General features: G+C 35.5%; 1 protein-coding gene across 5 annotated transcripts in view; it reads left to right on the forward strand.

Moving 5' to 3' along the window:
* BRWD3 (bromodomain and WD repeat domain containing 3) overlaps positions 1-24477 on the forward strand; it is a 218259-nt gene that overhangs the window by 38938 nt on the left and 154844 nt on the right. For all 5 annotated transcript variants that reach the window (XM_027608730.2, XM_027608726.2, XM_027608729.1 and 2 more), the window contains 2 exons: positions 20398-20558; positions 24144-24365. In XM_027608730.2, the coding sequence (XP_027464531.1) occupies positions 20398-20558; positions 24144-24365 (383 nt within the window). The remainder of the gene's footprint in view (positions 1-20397; positions 20559-24143; positions 24366-24477) is intronic.

A 24477-nucleotide genomic window follows, 5' to 3' on the forward strand; every position in this document is an offset into this window, starting at 1 on the left:
ACTGTATGTATATCCTCTGATGAAATGTTTGTCCGAGTCTTTCACCCATTTTCTAATTGGATTATTTTCATTCTGTTATTGAGCTTTAAGAGTTCTTTATATATTCTAGATACCAGTCCTTTGTTAGATATGTCATTTGCAAATATTTTCTTCCTGTCTATAGCTTGTTTTTTTCATCTTCTTTACCTAGGATTTCACAGACCAAAAGTTTTAAAATTTGATGACATCCAATACATCAAATTTTCTCTTTTTGGATCATGCTTTTATTGTCAAGCCTAAGAATTCTTTGCCTCAGAATTCTGAAAATTTTTTACTGTATCTTTTTTTCGAACATTTTTACATTTAATTCTATGATCCATTTTGAGTTAAACTGTGTAATGTATGAGTTTTAGGTAGAGGTTCATTGTTTTTTACCTATGAATGTCTAATTGCTCTAGCACCATTTGTTAAAAAGGCTATTCTTCCATGGGATTTGACTTGCTCTTTTTTCAAATATCAGTCAAGAATATTTCATTGTCAAGAATCTATGTTTTGGTCCTCTGTTTTATTCCACTGATCTATATGTTTATCTCCTCACCAGTACCACATTGTTTTGATTACTATAGTTGCATAGTAAGCCTTAACATTGCAAAGAGTAATCCCTCTCACTTTTTCTTTGTCAGGATTGTTTTCAATATTCTAGTGTCAACGCTTTTCCATTTTTATTTTATTTTATCTTATTTTTTATTTTATTTTATTTTTTGAGAGGGAGGGAGGAGGGGAAGAGGGAGAGGGAGAAAGAATCTTAAGCAGGCTCCATGCCCAGCATGGAGCTTGATGTGGGGCTCTATCTCACAACTCTGAGATCATGACCTGATCTGAAATCAAGTCGGACGGTTAACCTTCTGAGCCACCCAGGCAATCCTTCCATATACATTTTAGAATAAACTTGTTAGTGTCTGAAAAGCCTTTTGAAAGGAATTGCATTAAGCCTATAAATCAGTTTGGGAGAACTGATTTGTTTACTGTGTGGAGACTTCCAATCCATGACCATAGTATGTCTTTCCATTTATTGAGGTCTTTGATTTCTTTCATCAACATTTTGCAGTTGCAGCATACAGATATTGTACATGCTTTTTAAAATGTATATCTAAGTATTTAATTTTTGAATGATTGTAAATGATATTGTGTTCTTAAGTTTGATTTCTGCATGTTCATTGTTAGTGTGTAGAAATGCAATTAATTTGTGTTTGTTGATCTTATTTCCTCCTACTTTGTTGAGTTCACCTATTATTTCTAGAAGTTTTCAAACTCTTTTTAAACATATTCTATCCTGCTATTTTTATATTACAATTTGGAGATTAGATGATTTGACAGATTTAATTATGTTCTGGGTTGGTTTGAGCTAGAATGTGAAGTTTTGGGTGAAACCTGTTATAGTCATTGGAACATAGGATTGCTTTGGGGCAAATGCAAATTTAATTTTTTTTTCTCATTTTCAGAAAAGGTATTATAAAATATTGGTTAAGAGATCAACCTCTGAAGCCAGATTGCCTGGGTTTGAATCCTTGCTCTACCATTTACTAGATTGGGATCTTGGAGAGATTACCCCTCTATGCTTCAGTTTCCACATCTTTAAAAAGGGGATATTAATAATAATTTATAGGATTAAATAAGTTAAACATACAAAGTTCTTAGCACAATGCCTGGCACATGAGAAGTGTTAAATGTTAGGTTTTATTATACATAACAAAGGATTTTTTTGTCAATTCTGGTCAGTAAAGTATGGGTAATATTTTTTCTTTAATTTAAATTTTGTTAGTTAACATACAGTGCAATATTGGTTTTTGGAGTAGAATCCAGTGATTCATCAGTAACATACAACACCCAGTCCTCATCACAGCTGGTGCCCTCTTTAATACCTATCACCCATCTAGCCCATCCCCTTCCCACATCCCTCCATCAACCCTGTTTGTTCTCTATCAGTGAGTCACTTTTGGCTTGTTTCCCTCTCTTCTTTTTTTTCTTTTTGCCTCTTCCCCTATGTTCATCTGTTTTCTTTCTTAACTATCACATATGAGTGAAATCATATGGTATTTGTCTTTCTCTGACTTATTTCACTTAACATTATACATACTAGCTCCATCTACATCATTGCAAATGGCAAGATTTCATTCTTTTTGATGGCTGAGTAATATTCCTGTGTGTGTGTGTGTGTGTGTGTGTGTGTGTGTGTGTGTGTGTGTGTGTGTGTGTGTATACCACCTCTTCTTTATCCATTCATCAGTCCATGGACATTTGGGCTCTTTCCATAGTTTGGGTATTACTGATAATGCTGCTATACACATAGGGGTGCATGTATCCCTTTGATTCTGTATTTTTTATCTTCTGGGTAAATATCTAGTGTGATTGCTGGATTGTTGGATAGTTCTATTTTTAACTTTTTGAAGAATCTCCATACTGTTTTCCAGAGTGGCTGCACCAGTTTGCTTTCCCACTAATAGTGTAAGAGGGTTCCCCTTTCTCCAGATCCTCGCCAACATCTGTTTGTTTCCTGTGTTATCAATTTTAGCCATTCTGACAGGTGTGAGGTGGTATCTCATTTTTGTTTTGATCTGTATTTCCCTGTTGATGGTTTGCATTTTTTCTTATTTGTTTACTTTCACCAATGAAAATTGTGTATAGTGAAGGTATGCAACATGATGTTTTGATATATGTCTATGTTCTGAAGTGATTATTACAATAAAAAATTAACACGTTCATCAACTACTATAGTAATAATTTCTTTTATGAGAACACGTGAGATCTACTCTCAACAAATTTCAGGTATACAGTACATTATTAGCTATAGTCACCATGCTGTATATGAGGTAATTAAATGTTTGTACCTTTTGATCAGTGTCTCCCCTTTTCCCGTACCCTTCCAGCCTCTGGTAACCACCATTCCAATTATTGTTAATATGAATTGAACTTTCTTTTCTTGGATTCCATGTATCAGTGAGATCATGTGATTTTTGTCTTTGTCTGGCTTATTTCACTTAGCATACTGTCCACCAAGTTCATCTGTGTTGTTGTGGATGGCAGGATTTCATTTACTTATTGCCAAAGGCAGCTGGTTGTTTTTTGTCTCCTGCATTTTCTATGTTTAGAATTAAAGAGCACAAAGCTCAGTTAAATTTAAATGTTAATCACAATGAAAATTTCCTAAGGTCATAGAAAATGAATAGAAATACTAAATTTCGAATTATACTTGTGGACAAGTGTCTCTTCATGCAGTTGATTCAAATGCTTATTTGAACCTATGCTTTCTAGAAAAAGGGCCTTCTTAATGTACTTTTCAAATTGAAATATATTTGATGTAAAACATTGTATAGATTTAAGTTCTACAATATGTTAATTTGATACATTTATATATTTTAATATGATTGCCATTGTGGCAATAATTAGTACCTCTCTCACATTGTATAATTATCATTTCCTTTTATTGCAATAATTAAATTCTAGTCTCTTAGTAGTTTTGTTGACTATAATACAGTATATTTGTTTATAGTCACTATACTATGCATTTGGATTTATTTACTACTTGTTGCAAGTTTGTACCCATATAACATCTGTCCTATCCCCCAGCCACCAGCCCCTGGTAACTACCATTTGCTTCTCTGGTTTTACAAGTTTGAGTTTTTTAGATTACACATATAAGTGATTCCCTGGTTGAGTTCTCTCACTTTGATCATAATGTGATCAAAGTCCATTCATGTTGTCACAAATGGCAGGATGCCTTCTTTCTCATGGCTGAATATTCCATTTACATATATACCACATCTTTTTAATTCATTCATCCACTGATGGGAATGTGGGTTGTTTCCCACATTGTGAAAAGTACTGCAATAAATATGGAAGTGCATATATCTTTTCAATATCCTGTTTTCATTTCCTTTGTGTATATAGTTAGAAGTGGAATTGCTGGATCATATGGTAGTTCTCTTTTTAATTTATTGAGGAAGATCCATATTGTTTTCCATAGTGCTTGAACCAATGTACATTCCCACCAACTGTGGCCAAGTTTCCCCTTTTCTTCACATCTGCGCTAACACTTATTAGTCTCTTGTATTCTTTTTTTTTTTAAAGATTTTATTTATTTGAGAGAGAGAGAGACAAAACGAGAGAGGAATACAAGCAGAGGGAGTGAGAGAGGGAGAAGCAGGCTTCCCGCAGGGCGGGGAGCCTGATGCGGGGCTCAATCCCAGGACTCTGGGATCACGACCTGAGCGGAAGGCAGACGCTTAACGACTGAGCCACCCAGGCGCCCCAGTCTCTTGTATTCTTGATTGTAGCCATTGAAGTAGGTATGAAGTGATAATCCCAGAGTGGTTTTGATTTGCATTTTCCTGATGATTAGTGATGTTGACCATTTTTTTCCATGTACCTGGTGGGCTTTAGATGTTGTTTTTTGGAAAACAAATGTCTTTTCAGTTCCTCTGCCCATTTTTAATGAAATAATTTGTTTTGTTGTTGTGATTGAGTTGTAAAGTTCTTTATATATTCTGGATATTAACCCTTTGTCCAAAATATTGTTTGGAAACATTTTTTCCCATTATGTAGGTTGCCTTTTCATTTTGCTGATTGTTTTTTTAGTGTGCATAAGTTTTTTAAATTTGATGTAGTCCCACTTGTTTATCTTTGCTTTTGTTGTTTGTACATTTTGTGTCATGTTCAAATATTATTACCACATTCAATGTTGAAGAACTTCTTGTTTCTTTCTATGAGTTTTATGGCATCAGATCTTATGTTTAAGTCCATTTTGAGTTAATTTTTGTGAGTGGTATAAGCTACGGATCCAATTTCATTGTTTAGCATGTGGTCCATTGGTATACGGTACCATTTATTGAAGAGAATATCTTTTTCCCATTGGGTGTTCGTGGCCCCCTTATTGAATATTAGTTGACTGCATATGAGAGGATTCATTCTGGAGTCTATATTCTGTTCCACTGGTCTGTGTGTCTTTTTCTATGCCAGTTTAATACTGTTGTTATTACCATAGTTTTATTGTATAGTTTGAAATTAGGAGGGGTGATACTTCTGAATTTGCTCTTTCTCAGGATTTCTTTGACTACTTGGGGTCTTACATAATTCCATACAAATTTTAGGAGTATTTTTCTTCTGTTTCTGTGAATTATGCCATTAAAAATTTATTTAAAGATTTTATTTATTTACTTATTTTAGAGAGATAGAGAGAAAATATACATGTGAGCGAGGAGAGAAGCAGAGGGGGAAGGAGAGGGAGAGCGAATCTCAAATAGACTCTGCTCAGAGGGCAGAACCTGACACCCTGAGTCCATGACCTGAGCCAAAACCAAGAGTCAGATGCTTAACCAACTGAGCCACCCAGGTGCCCCTGCCATTAAATTGATAGACATTGCACTGAATCTATGGCTTAGGGTAGTATGGACATTTTAATGTTATTCATAATGCTGACACATGAAAATGAGATGTCTTATCATTTATTTGTGTCTTTGATTTCTTTCAACAGAGCCTTGTAGTTTTTGTTGTACAGATCTTTTACTTCCTTGGTTAAATGTATTCCTAAGTATTTCATTTTTTGATGCTTCTGTGAATAGGATAGGTTTGTTTTCCAGTGTTTCATTATTAGTATATGGAGATGTAACTGATGGAGAGGAAGATGGGGGCAGAGTAGGAGGACCCTAGACTTGTCTCATCCCACAAACACAACTAGATAATTACCAAGTCATCCTAAATACCCCAGAAAATCGACCAGAAGACTGACAGAAAAGTACTCCACAACTAAAGGGAGAGAAGAGGCCACATCAAGAAGGTAGGGAGTGCGGAGATGTTGTTTAGGGGAGAAACAGAACCTGGGTGCTGTGGAGGGGAGAGAGCTGTGGTCACATAAAAGGGCAAGAGAGAGGAGGACACAGGGTAATGCACAAAGAGAATGTTCCCCCAAAGCTATTGGCTTGGAAAATGAGAGGGGATGAATTTCATGAGTTCTTGCAAACAGTGAGGCTTAAAGCCTGGAGTTTTATTTATTTATTTATTTATTTATTTATTTATTTATTTGTTTATTTTACATTTTATTTATTTGATAGAGACAGAGAGAGAGAGAGAGAGAGCACAAGCAGGGGGAGCAGCAGGCAGAGGGAGAAGCAGGCTTCCACTGAGCAGGGAGCCCGATGTGGGGCTCGATCCCAGGATCCTGGGATCACGACCTGAGCCAAAGGCAGACAGTAAACCGACTGAGCCACCCAGGAGCCCCCAATGCCTGGAATTTTAAAGGCTAGTGGGCTTTGCTGGAATAGAGCCTGGAGGACACTGTGCTGCTACTGGAGAGAAGGCAGGCAAACAAAGTGGCCAGCAAACAGAGTGAGACCCTTACCACAGAGATAAAGGAAATAAAAAAGTGTTAGAGATGCAGAATGCAATAAACGAGATTTGAAACAGGCTGGATGCAATGAACAGCAGGTTATAAGAAGCAGAGGAATGAATTAGTGATTGAGAAGACAAAATAATGGAAAATAATGAGGATGAACAAAACAGAGAATTATGCAACATAAGAATAGACTTAGAGGGCTCAGTGACTCCACCAAACATAATAACATTTGTTTAATAGGAGAAGGGAGGGAAAATTTATTTCAAGAAATAATAGCAGAAACTTTCCATAGGCCAGGGGAAGGAAACAGACATCCAGATCCAGGAGGCACAGAGAACTCCCATCAAATTCAATCAAAGCACGCCAACACCAAGATATATTGTAATTAAATTTGCAAAATATAGTGATAAATAAAAAATCTTAAAAGAAGCAAGACAAAAGAAATCCTTAACTTTCAGGGGAAAACCCATAAGGCTAGCTGGAGATTTCTCAACAGAAACTTGGCAAGCCAAAAGGGAGTGGCATGATATATTCAAAGTGCCAAATGGGAAAATCTGCAGCCAAAAATGCTCTATTCATCAAGGCTATCTTTCAGAATAGAAGGAGAGATAAAAGAGTTTCCCAGACAAACAAAACCTGAAGGAGTTCCTGACTGCTAAACCACCATGTAAGAAATATTAAAAGGGATTCTGAGTGCAAAGAACAGCCAGAAAGTGACAAAGACAAGAAAGGATCACAGAAAATCTCCACATACAACAATAGGACAAGCAATAAAATGGCAATAAATACATATTTATCAATACTTACTTTGAATGTAAATGGACTAAATGCTTCAATCAAAAGACAGGATGTCAGAATGGATAAAAATATAAGACGCAACTATATGCTGCCTCTAAGAGACTCATTTTAGAACTAAAGACACCTGCAGATTGAAAGTGAGGAATGCCTTGCTAGGGGCGCCTGGGTGGCTCAGTCATTAAGCATCTGCCTTCGGCTCAGGTCATGAGTTTAAGTGTTACTAGTAGTCACATAGGTGGGAAAACCCAAGCAAATGGGGATATAAATATGTTTAGATAGCTATGCAGAGATCATTGTGATATCAGCAAGAAAGACCCTTGAGGGGATACCTGGGTGGCTCAGTCAGTTAAGCATCTGCCTTTGGCTCAGGTCATGATCCCAGAGTGATGGGATCAAGCCCCACATCAGGCTCCCTGCTAAGCAGGGAGCCTGCTTTTCCCTCTCCACCCTGCTCATGCTCTCTCTCTATTGCTCTCTCTCTCTCTCTCAAATAAATAAATAAAATCTTAAAACAAAACAAAAAAACACCACTAAGGAAAAGAACTACAGGCCAATATCCCTGATGAATATGGAATCAAAAATTCTCAATAAAATACTAGCAAACCCAATCCAACAATACATTAAAAAAATCATTCACCACTATCCAGTGGGATTTATTCCTGGAGTGCAAGGCTGCTTCAGTGTTTGCAAATCAATTCATGTGAGACACCACATTAATAAAAGAAAGGATAAGAACCATGTGATCATTTCAATAGATGGAGAAAAAGCCTTTGACAAAGTACAACATCCATTCATGATAAAAGCCCTCAACAAAATAGGTTTAGATGGAATATACCTCAACATCATAAAGGCCATATATGAAAAACCCACAGTTAATATCATTCTCAATGGGGAAAAAAATGAGACCTTTTCCTCTATAGTCAGGAGCAAGACAGGGATGTCCACTCTCACCACTGTTATTTAACATAGTACTGAAAGTCCTAGCCACAGCAATGAGACAACACAAAGAAATAAAAGGCACCCAAATAGGCAAGGAAGAAGTCAACGTTTCACTATTTGCATATGACATGATACTGTATATGGAAAACCTGAAAGACTCTACCAAAAAACTACTATAGTTGATAAACAAATTCAGTAGAGTCACAGGATAGAAAATCAATATACAGAGATCTGTTGCATTTCTATACTCCAACAATGAAGTAGCAGAAAAAGAAAGCAATGAATCAGTCCCATTTACAGTTGCACCAAAAGCAGTAAGATACCTAGGAATGAACCTAACAAAATAAGTGAAAAGACCCAAACTCTGAAAACTACAAAACACTGATGAAAGAGATTGAAGACAACACAAAGAAATGGAAAGACATTCCATGCTCATGGATTGGAAGAACAAATATTGTTAAAATGTCCATACTACCAAAGAAATCTTCATGTTTAATGCAATCCCTATCAAAATACCACCAGCATTTTTCACAGAGCTAGAACAAACAATCCTAAAATTTGTATGGAACCACAAAAGACCCCAATTAGCCAAAGTTACCTTGAAAAAGAAAAGGAAACCTGGAGGCATCACAATTCTGGACTTTAGGTTATATTAAAAGCTGTAGTGATCAAAACAGTATGGAACTGGTACAAAAATAGATGAATGGAATAAAATAGAAAACCCAGAAATGAATCCACAACTATATGGTCAATTAATCTTTGACAAAGCAGGAAAGAATATCCAATGGGAAAAGGACAGTCTGTTTGACAAATGCTGTTGGGGAAACTGGACAGGAACATGCAAAGAATGCAAATGGACCACTTTCTTACACCACACACACAAATAAATTAAAAATGGATGAAAGAAATGAGACCTGAAACCATAAAAATCCTAGAGAAGAACACAGGGAGTAACCTCTTGACATTGGTCATAGCGGCTTCTTTCTAGGTATGTCTCCTGAGACAAGGGAAATAAAAGCAGAAATAAAGTATTGGGACTTAATCAAAATAAAAAGCTTGTGTACAGTGAGGGAAACAATCAGCTATACTGAAAGACAACCTGTGGAATGGGAGAAAATATTTGCAAATGACATATCTGATAATGGGTTAGTATCCAAAATATTTAAAGAACTTAGAAAACTGAACACCTGAAAAATGAATAATGCAATTAATAAATGGGCAGAAGGCATGAATAGGCATTTTTCTATAGGGCACATACAGATGGTTAATAGACACATTAAAGATACTTAACATCACTGATCATCAGGGAAATACAAATCAAAAGTACAGTAAGATATCACCTCACACCAGTCAGAATGGCTAAAATTAACAACACAAGAAACAACAGGTGTTGGCAAGGATGTGGAAAAAGGGTAACACTCTTGCATTGTTGATGGGAATGCAAACTGGTGCAGCCACATTGGAAAACAGGATGGAGGTTCCTGGAAAAGTTAAATAGGTAACTACCCTACCCTATGATCCAGCAATCACACTAGTAAGTGTTTACTCAAAGAATAGAAAAATATTAATTCAAAGGGTTATACACACCCTTATTTTTATGGCAACATTATCTACAATAGCCACCTTATGGAAAAAGCCAAAGTGTCCATCAACTAAGGGATGGATAAAGAAGTGGTGTGTGTGTGTGTGTGTGTGTGTGTGTGTGTGTGTGTATGTGTATACACACACACAATGGAATATTTTCAGCCATAAAAAAATAAAATTTTGCCATTTGCAACAATGGGGATGCAGCTAGAGTGTATTATGCTAAGCAAAACAAGGCAATCAGATGAAGACAAATACCATATGATTTTACTCATATGTGAAATTTAAGAAACACAACAATCAAAGAAAGGGGAAAAAACAGAGAGAGAGGCAAACCAAGAAACAGTCCCTCAGGTATAGGGAACAACCTGATGGTTACAGAAGGGTAGATTGGTGGGGGTGTTGGTAAAATAAGTGATGGGTATTAAGGAGTGCACCTGTTGTGATGAGCACAGGGTATTTAATGAAAGCGTTGAATCACTATGTTGTACATTTCGAACTAATAGTGCACTGTATTTAACTAACTGGAATTTAAATAAAAACTTTAAAAATAAAAAAAATGAAATGTAACTGATAATTGCATGTTGATCTTATATCCTTCAATTTTACTGAGTATGTTGATTTTTTCCAGTTTTTTGTTTGAAGCTGGAATTTTCTAAAATTATATTATGTACAAATAACAATTATATTTCTTCTTTTCTGATTCAGACGCCTTTTATTTCTTTGTCTTACCTAATTGCAATAGCTAGGACTCCCAGTACTATATTGGAAAGAGTGATGAGAGTGGGCATCCTTGTCTTGTTCATGATTATAGAAGAAAAGATTTCAATTTTTCACAATTGAGTATAATGTTAGCTATGGATTTGTTGTACATGACCTTTATTATATTGGAGTATGCTCCTGCTATACCAATCCTTTTGAAGATTTTTATCATGAAAGGTTGTCATATTTTGTAAATACATATTTTGCAGCATCTATTGGTATAATCATGTGATTTTTATCTTTCTATTTCCGTGATGTATTACATTTATTGATTTGAGTGTGTTGATCTCTCTTTGAATCCCAGGGTTAAATCACAGTTGGTCATGTTGTATAATTCTTTTAAGTGTGCTTGAATTTTGTTTGCTAATATTTTGTTGTGAATTTTTGTTTCTATGTTTATCAGGGATATTGGTCTATTATAATAGCTTTCTTTTCATGTAGTGTTCTTATCTGACTTTGGTATCAGAGTAATGTTGGCCTTGTTGAATGATTTTGGAAATGTCCCTTCCTCTTCAATTTTTTGAAAAAGTTTGAGAAGGATTGGCATTAATTCTTTAAGTTTTGGTAGAATTTGCCTGTGATGCTGCCTGTCCTGAGGTTTTCTGTGTTGGGAGGGTTTTGACTACTGATTCAATCTCTTTACTAGTTACTGATCTGTTTAGATTTTCTATTTCTTCTTGATTCAGTCTTGTTAGGTTGTGTATTTGTAAGAATTTATTCATTTTTTTCTAGGTTATCCAATTTGTTGGCATATAATTATTGATTGTAGTCTCTTATGTTCCTATGTATTTCTGTTGTAATATGTCCTCTTTCATTTATAATATTATTTGAGTCTTCTCTCTCTCTCTTTTTTTTTAGTTAGTGCAGCAATTTTATCTTTTAGAAAAACCAGCTCTCAGTTTTGTTGATCTTTTTATTTTTTTCTTTAGGCCTCTATTTCATTTATTTCTGCTCTAATCTTTATTATCTTTCCTTTTGCTAACTTAGTGCCTAATATGTTCTTTTTCTTTCTAGTTCTTTGAGGTATAAAATTATGTTTGAGATTTTTATATTTCCTTAATGTATGCATTTATCTCTATATCCTTCCTCTCAGAACTCCTTTCTCAGCATCCCATAGGAATTGATATGTTGTGTTTCCATTTTCATTTTTTCCAAGGTATTTTGTATTTCCCTTTTGATTTTTTTTTGTTTGACCCATTGATTGTTCAGAAGTGTGTTTATTTTTCACATTTGTAGAATTTTCAGCTTTCCTCTTGTTGACTTCTAGTTTCATATGATTGTGGTCTGAAAAGATAGGTGGTATGATTTCAGTCTTCTTAAATTTGCTATGACTTCTTTTGTGTCCTATCATATGATCTATCTTTGTAGCGTATTATGTGTGCACTTGGGAAGAATGTATTCTCGTGATGATGGATAGAACGTTCTATATATGTCTGTTAAATCTATTTGGTCTAAAGTATTTTTCAGTTTTGTTTCCTTGATTTTTCTTATGTCTTCTTTGATTCTTTTAATTAAATAGGTTGGCTATTAGAATCCTTTTGTATTCCAGAATTTGGCACAGTAACTCATGCATGTGGCCTTTCCATCTGGAGTTAGTTCCCTCAGATGCACTAGGAGCATGCGCGAGGACCTGGCAGTGGAATGGGAGTGGCATGGGCTTAGCACCTGGGGCTTTCAGGGTGCCCACTAGCCAGTGGGTGGATCCTCAAAGTGGAGCACTCCCAGAGATCAGTGGGGTAGACCTGTTGATCTGAAGCAGACAACATGAAACTTGTGCCTTCAGTGCCCTTTGATATTCTCATCTGCTTTTCCCCTATTCTTCTCCCTCCCCCCAATCAAGGAGGTCCCTCCTCCAAAATTCTGGCGCTGCCTGAGAGAAACAGGTCTCTTCAGTTGTAACCTGCACATTTGCAGCAGCTGGGCAGTCACTTACCACTTTTGATTTCTTCCTTCTCTGTGGGAGTGGTTGCAGCTTTCCACCTTTACTGGAGAAGGTGCTGCTGCAGCTGCCAAAATCTCAGACCCTTGCATTGTCATCTTGGGAAGCAGTGTTTCCTTGGCAAGTTCCTTCATCTCTGTGTCCAAGTTCGTCTCTATTCCACTCTGATAGCATGCCAGATTCTCCCTTCAGGCAGGCTGGCCCTCTACAAAGTCTTTATTGCCTGTGTGTATCCACTCACTTTTGCACTGTCCAGGTTCCCTTTATCCCATGATCACCGTGAGTTGGGGTGGGGCATGCTTACCCAGTCCCTTGGGTTGCAGCCCCCACCGAAGCCCTGTCTACCCATAGATGCACAGGTAGGTAGAAACCTCCGGGGTATTCTGGTATGATGTGCAGAAGCACTTTTGTTCTGCTATGAATGTCTAATTAGTTGTTAATCAAAGTGGAGAGAAAAGTGGAACAATTAATCTGTCATGATGACATCATTCCCTTAGTGAACTTTAAATTTGGGTTTTGCTATTGATCGTTGTATCCTAGGAATAAAGCATGTGTAATATGAGATTCTATAAGAAATACTCATTTTATTTCTAAAATGGAATCATTTTTGAATATATTATATAATAAACTTGGACTCTTAAAATACTTTAGAAATCTAAGTCAAATTTTTCTTCACTAAGTATATAAAATATAAAACCTTAAGTTTAGTATAAAATATTTATTTTATATTTTATTACTACTTTTGTACTTTTTCCAATTTTTAAATTATTTATTACTTTACAATTTTTGTCCTACTTGTTATACAGTTGTTTCAGTATGTTTCAGCATAGGCTTCCTTATCTTTTTGGTCTAATAATGTTCTGTCTTTCATGTATAGAGTTGATAGAAGAGAATATGCTTTGAGGTGTTTTTCACAGAAGTTATGCATTTGCAGTGATCCTTCTATTTCTTCTTGCTTACTGACCTAGGTGTTTTGATATGATTGACTGAATTTAGGAGAACAGACTGTGTGTCTTGACTGTTGTAGGAAAAAGCTGATGCAGTAATAAAGTTTTCTTAGTATAACAACCCTGTAATAAATCTTTGATTTGGTTTATTGTTATTAAGTGTTCTTGATATTGGGTCCTGTACTATTTTTCAGGGTTTTTTTATTACTGTTTAATATTTGAAATTCTAGTGCTAAGCTTTTAAGTCAAGATAATAAGTAGTACATCTTGTGCTGCATGGAGCAAATATTCTAAAATGAACACACTTTTTCAAACACCAGGATTTTAACAGGTTGTTAGTATCTTTATTTTTTATTTTTTTATTTTTTATTTATTTTTTTAAAGATTTTATTTATTTAAATGACGGAATGGATCACTAATGGAGAGAACAGTGAAGAAAGGATTAACATAAGAAGCACATCCTTATAATAAATTCAGGATGCCACAGAGTGGGCAAGGCAAAGCTGTTGTTGAACTCTACCTGAAAAAAATCAGTCTGGTTTGAACTTTATTAATTTGGGTTACAGCATTACATATTATAATTACAAAACAGATAGAATTTGAGTATGTGAAATGCTGTATTAATATCTAGGATGTACTGGAATATCATACACTTCAAATTATAACATTTTTCTGTGCATTTTTTCAAAGATCATTCAATATTCTTAATTTCTAAGGGTATTTCAATAGTGTTTAAAATATTAATAGAAAAAATAATAAATTTCAGGAGAACCTTTACATGAATTTTATTCAGTTTTAATTAATTCTTTAAAATATTCTTGATAAAATTTGAGTCTTCTTATGGGATAACTGTGATCTCATATTCTCTCCTTTTTACTGTGCACTAGCACTTTTTTTTTTAAAGATTTTATTTATTTGACAGAGAGACACAGCGAGAGAGGGAACACAAGCAGGGGGAGTGGGAGAGGGAGAAGCAGGCTTCCTGCTGAGCAGGGAGCCTGATGCAGGGCTCTATCTGAGGACCCTGGGATCATGACCTGAGCTGGAGGCAGACGCTTAACAACTGAGCCACCCAGGCACCCCTTTCACTTCTAAGTGATATTGAGAAGGCATAGAAAATTAAAATGAAATAAGTTAATTTTACTGCTTATTAGGGATACTCATAAAATTACCCAGTTTTTAAGAAAATAGTATGATGAAATATAGTGGCTATAATATAGGGAAAAGATCCACAAAGATGGAAGTGACCAATAATTCACAAGAGAAAACATTAGGTTGGGCAGAATATTTATAAATACTAGGTATAATGCAACAAAGTGAACTAGAAAATTTTACATAAGGAGTTACAAACTTGAAATGGTATAAATGTGACTACACTATGAAAAACAATGGGTAGAGGTAAAAGGAGTAAGAAATCTATATGGGATGATACTGTAGACCTGACAGTGTGGATGATGGTTTCCTAATGGAGAAGTAAAGATAGCAGGATATCTACGTCAGACTAATGCTTGCTGTCTGCTCATCCCCCCACTCCAATTATAGGTATTATGCTGAGCCATCTAAAATCACTATTTTTTTATATAGAAAATAGTTAAATACCAACAATTTCATTCAGTTCACCCCATATAGGATTACCCCAAAACACCTTTAAATCCCAATTAGCATATAGGGGAAGAACCTATAGATTTATCAAAAAGGAATAGATGGTATAAATTCATAGCTTAAATGTGAGAGCTGGAGATAACAATCTTTTCTATTAGTTTTCTATGTCAAAGAGAGTGCTCTCTAAACTGTAAAGGGTAGATCAAGCATGATTAAAGAAAAGAAAAACCAAGATACATGTGTGCCTACCTGCTTTAAGAAGCCCAAATGATTTAAATCCTAGTATACTGAAACAGTTTTCACTGGCAGGTATTCTTTGTGAAATCAGAGTGGACAGGAGAAATGGAAATGACTCAATAGACAAGTTATATGAAAGGAAACAAATAGTAGATTCTAGGAATTATAGATTGGTGAATTTAGCTTTAACCCCAGGCAGAATTTTAGACAGGTTTATTGAACAGGTGGTTTGTGAACTCTTAGAAAAGAAAGAGGTGAGCACTAGGAACATATGTTTACTAAGAAAGCATATCAAACTAACTTTATTTCCTCTTTAACCAATAGATAGTATAAGGCAGCTGTTTTAGAAAACTAATGTAGTATTTGCAGTCCTAAATTGCATTCATAGAAGTGTGGTTGAAAATACTCTGTGCTCATTAGACCACTGGAATATTTTGCTCAGTTCTTGTTATTTTAAGAGTCTGAGACATTGATGAACTAGAAACTTCTCAAAAAAAAAAAAAAAAAAAAGCAACCACATTAGTGTTTAGGGTGAAAGAGTGTTTTTCTATAGGCGATGATAGGGAAGAGAGGTATGTGTGAACTATGGCTGTGAATAATGTAGAGGGGACCTCATGTATTGAGAGAAGATGGAAGGCACAAGTGATAGCTATCTTTAAATATTTCACGGGTTACCATGTAACAAAGGGATTTGACTATTTTTTGTTGTGTGTGTGTTATCTCCAGCTCTCACATTCCAGCAAAGCCTGTATGATTCCCAAAGTTACAGGGAAAGAGTTTGAGTTCAATTAAAGGTAGAGTCTCCCCAAAATTAGAGCAGCTCATATGAATTGGCCATTTTTTAAAGAAATAATAATCTTCTCTTTACCAAAAGTGTTTAAGCAGAGGCTAAATGGCTATCTGCCAGATATATTATGGAAAGGATAATTTTGGGAAGAGGGAGGTTGGACTAGAATTAGTGGTTCCCAAACTTGGCAGAGTATCAACATCACCTGTAAAGCTTATTAGAAAAATACATTTCAAGAGCTGTATAGATCACTTTCCTCATTAAGGTATCTTATTCATGAAATTGGGTAAATGATGAAAGCTTTGTTCAGTGGAATGTAAATTCTATGAGGATGGGGATCTAGTTTGATTTGTTTATAAGCTGTATTTCCAGTATCTGTCAAGTGCTTAGCTCATATCAGGTGGTCAACAAACATAGGTTTTAAAGAGAAAGTATTCCATTGATAGCCGTTCAGTGCTCTCTGTGACTTAATAAATTTAAGACATACAGTAAGTCTTATCCTGTTCTTACTTGAATCTTTAAGCATTTTGGTCTATCACTGAGTTAGTTCATATATCTTACCTCTTGTTAGAGAACATTTAGATGCCTATCTTACAAAATTTTAAAGAAAAAAATTAGACATAATGGATTCTGAATAGAACATTTTGTATTTAAATATATTTTATACATATATACATTTGACTAATTTATCTACTAGTTGAATTTGTCAACATTGCTAAGTACAAAGAAATGTATTGTGATATCAAGGATGTTTGTCTGAAAATGAAAGTTCTTAAAATATTTCAAGACAAAGTTGGCATGTTGACATGCAATATTGAAAAATACTGGTTAAATGGACAATGCATGCAAAAAAGAGTGTTGACAGAACTCCTTAATGTATATAGAGCCTAAGGCCTGTTGATATCAAATGACTGAGAAAAATATGTAAATGTTATCATCTCAGGTGCTAGATGAATAAACAAAAAAATCACTGAGATTGGAAAGAAGGAATATTTGATGCTGCTGCTGTCAAATATACAATGTGCCTTACAGTAGAATTTTTTTGAATAGCTATTAGCAATAACTAGGAAGAACCCAATAGAAAAGTTGTGTTGAAGATAAAAATATATTGTTAAGTGTGTTAGGTGAAATTTTAAAAATTTACCTATACTTTGATCACAAAGCAGTTGGTTTCATTTGTCTTGTTTCTTTTTGGCCTTTATTATATATGTATGCATATTTTTTCATAATTTAAATCATAGTATACTTGTAAGGTTGCATTTTGTATTTTTTGCTTTGTAGTTTCTAAATTTTTACACAGTGCTGTAGTTTGGTATTTTAATTATTAATTCCTGTAGAATAGTCCATCACATAGTCTGTAATTTAATCAACCATTTCCCTGCTGTTGGACTTAGGTTATTTATCATTCTTTGGTACTGTAAATAGTACTTCATTAAACATTTGTACATGTAACTCATTTTTGCTAATAAGTTGTGTCACTAGAATAGATTCACAATGGTTGGGCAATGGGTGTGTATATTTTCATGACTCGAAGTGTATTGCCAAAATTATTTTCAAAATGGATCATGTCACTTTATGGTGTATGTAGAAATGAAGGTGTATACCAGTTTCAAGTAGTAATTGCTGGCCTTAGGTTTTTAGAATTTTTAAAATGCTAATTTATTAAGTATAGTATTGTATTTCATTATTTTCATTTAAATTTCTTTTGATAGTTGGCAAAATAGTTGTGTATTCTGTGATTCAGTTTATTTGTATTTCCTATATTGTGACTTATCTGTTAATTTCCTTTATCCATTCATCTATTAGATCTTAGTGGTATTTTTTTAAAGATTTTATTTATTTATTAGAGAGAGAGAGCAGAACGAGAAAGAGAGCATGAGCAGGGGAGGGGGTCAGAGGGAGAGGGAGAAGCAGGCTCCCCGCTGAGCTGGGAGCCTGGTGTGGGACTTGTTTCCAGGACCCTGGTATCATGACCTGAGCCAAAGGCAGATGCTTAACCGACTGAGCCACCCAGGTGCCCCCTTGGTACTCTTATAGATGGTTAGTTTTATATGTGTTTTAAAATATTAAGATTCTTTTCATATTTGTTCCACATATTTTTCATTTTTCAATTAATAGTTTTCTTTGTAAAGGAGTCTTAAAAAGTAAAAGCTAATTTGTATAGACTATAAAGATGCATAAAGTTTTCAGTCATTGGGCGCCTGGGTGGCTCAGTTGGTTAAGCGACTGCCTCTGGCTCAGGTCATGATCCTGGAGTCCCGGGATCGAGTCCCACATCAGGCTTCCTGCTCAGCAGGGAGTCTGCTTCTCCCTCTGACCCTCTTCCCTCTCGTGCTCTCTATCTCTCATTCTCTCTCTCTCAAATAAATAAAAATCTTTAAAAAAAAAAAAGTTTTCAGTCATTGTTCCTGATTTAACAGTTTTGGCCTGAGATACTAATGGGATCTCTTAGGGGGGTTAAGAATATTTTGTTTATATGCTTAGTTGTATTCCTTTGGCCTTCAAAAAACACAGATATTTGTTAGAGGAATGACTGGATTTCTGGTAGTTCTTTATCTCTCCCCTGTGTCTTTCACTACTTCTTTTTCTTTATGTCTCTGCTTTTCTTCTTAGAGTTGCTTTTCTGATTATTTTTCTTCCTATTGATGCTGTTTTTTGTTTTTATACTTTTAAGCAGTGGTTTTTAACTGTGGGCAGTTGTTAATATTTTTTTGTTTTTGTTTATTACCACCAGTAGACATTTGGCAATGTCTAGAGATATTTTTCTTTGTCACAGCTTCATGGTGGTAGGGTTCTACTAAAATCTAGTGGGTAGAGGCCAGGGAAACTGCTAAATACTTTTCAGTAGACAGACAGCTCTGCACAGTGAAGGTTCATCAGGCCCAAAGTGCCAGTATTTCTTGAGGCTGAAAAACCCTGCGCTAAAGTAACACACCTTTTCTTCTATCTACTTGAAAAGTATGGATAGAAAAAAGCAAAGAAGTGATGGTTGATTGTTTTAAGGAACCAAGAGCAGTAAGAAATGTTTGACTGGAGAAGGAAAATTGCTAAGTCTCAAAGTTATGGTGTCTGCTTTTTCCATCTTAGAATTGTGAAAATTTCTAGAGGTTGGGATGGGGAGCAGGTGCCAAAAAGAAATCCTCTGAGCTGGTAGTGATGCTTGTGAGTTTTCTACCATTATTTACTCAGCATTTCACAGTGTTATATAAATACTCAGTCTCTGTTGTGTTCTTATGATTTGCATTCAAAGTCTCATTGGTTTTACTATTCATCATTCATTTTTTGTCATTTTGTCAGTTTAAAATGGCCAGTGGATCTACCTTCACCTGAAGAAAAAAAAAGTACTCCATTGCTTTTAAGATTGAGATATGGAAAGATTTCATATTTTTTATTGTGGCATGGTTCTAATTGTGTTAATCTAGCTACAAACCCATTCTTGCCTTAATTTTGCCTTACTTCAACATAAAGCTGTTATCATTTGTACTATATTATTTATGCACTATGGTAAAATGTCACCTTGCCTCAAGGTGACTTTGCACTTAGAAGGATCCTATGGTTTGATTAAAATATAATGTATGGGATGTTAAATATTTTCAGTGTATAAGGAAAGACTGGAGGAATTTCACAGAGCAAGTGGGTGCTTGTAAATCCTTACATGGGGACTAAGATCTCCATTTTAGGTAAGTGAGAAGAATTCAAGTGGCATGTGGAAGAGAACTGGACAGACTTATGCTTTTTTCTGTTTGTTTCTTTTTTTAAATAAGGCAAAACAAACAAAAAGAACTATAATGACTTTATATAGGATATGCAGTTTCAAAAATTCATTGATAACTAGTGGGAGAGTCTATAGTTTCAGAAACCAAAAAGCGGAGAACCTGTAGACAAACCTATAAAGGATTGTTTGTTACTGAAAACTTAATGTATTATAGCTTCCTTTGTTTTTTCACTGTATAAGTCTATTACTCTTGGAAGTTTAGAGATAGCTGCATATGGAGTGGATAGGTTTGACGAGGTAGGACAGTTCATAAAATTCCCTATGTAATTTTTAAAATGTATTATATTTAATCAAATGTAGTCTCTATTCTAAAATTCCTTCATGTTATGGTAAGATTTAACTATATATTTAAAGTGACAGTATCTTTGACTATAGTTTACCAAAGAAAGGTAAAAAAGAATGAACCTGAGAAACCATAGTAAGGCAAACAGAAAATCAGACTTGTGGGTTTTAAAAGAAGAGTATTCTTAGTGCTTTGTGGTAGTAAACATGAATTCATAAAATCATGAAATGTGTAATGGAATTTAGACTTTTCACAGGGTAAAATTGCTATGGTGTGTGTACCCTATTTTATCTCATCTTAATATTTATGAATTAACTTCATGAAGTAGGTTTTGCTTTTAGGTCTTAAGAAGGAATCTTCTATTTTATGTTTTTCAGTGAATATCACCTCTGCCAGGCAATTAACTGGATGCAGTCGCTTCAGCCATATTTTCCCTTCATCTGCTTACCAGCACATTAAGATGCATAAGAGAATTCTGGGGCACTTGTCATCTGTCTACTGTGTAGCATTTGACCGAAGTGGGAGAAGAATTTTTACAGTGAGTTTAAAATTAATGATACTGTAGCATATTTGAGATTTACTACAATTGAAGGTAGGCTTCATGGCATTGGATTATACTTTATATAGTATAGGCAGAGGGAGAGGGAGAAGCAGACTTCCCACTGAGCAGGGAACCTGACCTGGGGCTCTGGCTTGGGGCTCTGGGCTAGATCCCAGAGCCCTGGGATCATGACCTGAGCTGAAGGCAGATACTTAACTGACTGAGCTACCCAGGCATCCTTCTTAGACACATTAATGCACGAAAAGATGAGTACAAAGATGAGTAAAAAGATGACTTTATAAACAGAGTGGCTGGAGGGGAGGTGGCTGGGGGGATGGATAATTGGGTGAGGGGCATTAAGGAAGGCACTTGATGTAATGAGCACTGGGTGTTATATGCAACTGATAAATCACTAAGTTCTACCACTGAAACTAATAATACATTATGTTAACTAATTTGAATTTAAATAAAATCTAAAAAAAAGGAAAAAGGAAAAAATAAAAGTTATGTAACTTAAAAAAAGAAATTGAAATTTTCTCATTCTATGTAAGTGAATGGGTGAACTATAATGTCCTCTATGTTTTGGGAAATCTAATTTAAAAAAATTAAATCTTAAGGCCTCATATTCTAGAGGTGGTTAACTTATGTGAAACAAGTTTATCTGTTCCATTTCATTTCATTTTAAAATGCATTTTCCATTTGTCACTTAGTGTAATTGGTGCCCATTCTGCTTAATTAAAAAGATTAAAACATTCTTATGGTTGAATAATTATATTATACAGTTAGTAACCAATTTATAGTTGTGTATATCTTTCTTTTATTTCAGTACTAATTATTACTTTTTTAAGATTACATTTATTTTATTTTATTTTATTTTTTTAGTTTTTTTATTGTTATGTTAATCACCATATATTACATCATTAGTTTTTGGTGCAGTGTTCCATGATTCATTGTTTGTTCATAACACCCAGTGCTCCATGCAGAACGTGCCCTCCTCAATACCCATCACCAGGCTAACCCATCCCCCTACCCCCCTCCCCTCTAGAACCCTCAGTTTGTTTTTCAGAGTCCATCATCTCTCATGGTTCGTCTCCCCCTCTGACATACTCCCCTTTTCTTCCTCTCCTGTTATCTTCTTCTTTTTCTTTTTTCTTAAAATATGTTGCGTTATTTGTTTCAGAAGTACAGAACTGTGATTCAACAGTCTTGCACAATTCACAGCGCTCACCGTAGCACATACCCTCCCCAATGTCTATCACCCAGCCACCCCATCCCTCCCACCCCCAACCACTCCATTTATTTTATTTTTTTGAGAGAGAGAGAGAGAGAGAAAGAGAGCGAGCAAGGGGGGAGGGCAAGGGGGGAGGGGCAGAGGGAGACGCAGACTCCCCCCACTGAGCAGGGAGCCCATCTTGGGGCTCAATCCCAGGACCCTGAGATCGTGACCTGAGCCAAAGGCAGATGCTTAACTGACTGAGCCACCCAGGTGTTTCAATACTAATTATCTTTTAAATTGTTTTTTTTGTTTGTTTGTTTTTGTTTTTGCTTTTTTTTTCCATGAAGCATTTGAACTCATGACCCTGAGATTAAGACCTGAGCTGAGATCAATAGTTGGACACTCAACCGACTGAACCACCTAGGTGCCCTTAAATCTGGGTTTTTTAAGTTTTTATTTAAATTCCAGTTAGTTACCATACAGTGTAATATTAGTTTCAGGTGTACAATATAGTGAGTCAACATTTCCATACAAAACCTGGTGCTCATCTCAGCAAGTGCATTACTTAATCCCCATCACCTATTTTACCCATCCCCCCACCCACCTCCCCCCCAATAAACGTCAGTTTGTTCTTTGTAGTTAAGAGTCTATTTCTTGGTTTGCCTCCCTCTCTCCTTTTTTTTTCCCCTTTGCTCATTTGTTTTCTTAAATACCACATATGAGTGAAATCATATGGTATTTGTCTTTCTCTAACTGACTTATTTCGCTTAGCATTTTATTAACCAGATCATATCGTGTGCTTTTGAGTACAAAATTGTAGCATGCTAATATTTCTAAGAAAGGGTTTAGTCTCACTACTTTAGTACTAAGTTAACATAGAAGTGTATATAGTGTCATAATTTTCTTTTTAACTTTCTATGCTATAATAAATGAAGTAGTTTGCATTTTGGGAAATTATGACTCCTTGGAGTTCATTAAAGACTCTTCCATTGACATTTTCATAACTCCAAATGTATCACCTAAGTATTTGGATGTTAATGATCATGATGAAAATGACAATTGCCATCTTATTTTTTATTTTTTTAAAAGATTTCATTTATTTATTTGAAAGAGAGAGGGAGAGAGAGCACGAGCGGGGTTGGGGGCAGAGGGAGAGGGAGAAGCAGACTTCCCACTGAGCAGGGAACCTGACCTGGGGCTCTGGCTTGGGGCTCTGGGCTAGATCCCAGAGCCCTGGGATCATGACCTGAGCTGAAGGCAGATACTTAACTGACTGAGCTACCCAGGCATCCTGCCATCTTTTTATAAACAAATAATTACTAACTAACTTATTTACTACATTAGAATAGAATTGCTTTTTACTATTTTTAAAGCTCTTTTGAAATTCTCAATAGGAAGTTCAACTTAATATTTTCAGCAGTTTATTAACAAAGACTCATGTTTACTGAGAAATGCATGTAGACTTTAGGTTAAATTTTTAAATATTTGGGCGCCTGGGTGGCTCAGTTGGTTAAGCGACTGCCTTTGGCTCAGGTCATAATCCTGGAGTCCTGGGATCGAGTCCCGCATTGGGCTCCCTGCTCGGTGGGGAGTCTGCTTCTCCCTCTGACCCTCTTCCCTCTCGTGCTCTCTCTCATTCTCTCTCTCTCAAATAAATAAATAAAATCTTAAAAAAATTTTTAAATATTTGTAGAAAAAGTATTCTTTTTTTTATTATGCTATGTTAGTCACCATACAGTACATCATTAGTTTTTGATGTAGTGTTCCATGATTCATTGTTTGCATATAACACCCAGTGCTCCATGCAATACATGCCCTCCTTAATAACCATCACCTGCCTAACCCACCCCCCTACCTCCCTCCCCTCTAAAACCCTCAGTTTCTCAGAGTCCATAGTCTCTCATGGTTCATCTCCCCCTCTGATTTCCCCCCTTCATTTTTCCTTTCCTTTTCCTAATGTCCTCCATGCTATTCCTTATGTTCCACAAATAAGTGAAATAGAAAAAGTATTCAAGCAATTGTGATAAAAGGCTGTCAGGCATAAGGAAAGAAATAATGGCAGATATATTTAATGCCAAATCACTTAAAAGTGAGTTATAAATATTTTGAGTTGTCAGATTGGCAGTTTTGGGGAGTTCTTCACAAATGTTAGTTTAGATAATGCTTTGTCAGTGCTGTCATTTGGAGATCATTTATATTTCTTCCTGGATCCATATTATATGGACAGAGGAGATTAGAAAGTAAAGGCTCAGAAGTAACTTAATGAAAATCTTCCCTTTGTCATTTTGGCTTTTTTTTTTCTGGGGGTGGTGGTAATGGTGCAGATTTTTGCTTCATTGGGAATATGTCCTTTTGTGTTACTATAGGGTTCAGATGACTGTTTGGTGAAAATCTGGGCAACAGATGATGGACGTCTCCTTGCTACACTTCGAGGGCACTCTGCTGAAATTTCTGACATGGCTGTTAACTATGAAAATACTCTTATTGCTGCAGGCAGCTGTGATAAGGTTGTAAGAGTGTGGTGTCTTCGAACTTGTGCACCAGTTGCAGTCCTTCAGGGACATTCAGCTTCTATTACTTCCATACAGGTAAGAAGAATGAAAAGATATCACTAACATATGTAATGAGGTTGAGAATTCTTTCAGTTTTTATTATTTTGTGTGGATATTATTATAAAGAATGGCAACAGAAAAATGTTGA

Source organism: Zalophus californianus, chromosome X (assembly GCF_009762305.2).
Source record: "Zalophus californianus isolate mZalCal1 chromosome X, mZalCal1.pri.v2, whole genome shotgun sequence".
NCBI classification, from domain to species: Eukaryota; Metazoa; Chordata; class Mammalia; order Carnivora; family Otariidae; genus Zalophus; species Zalophus californianus.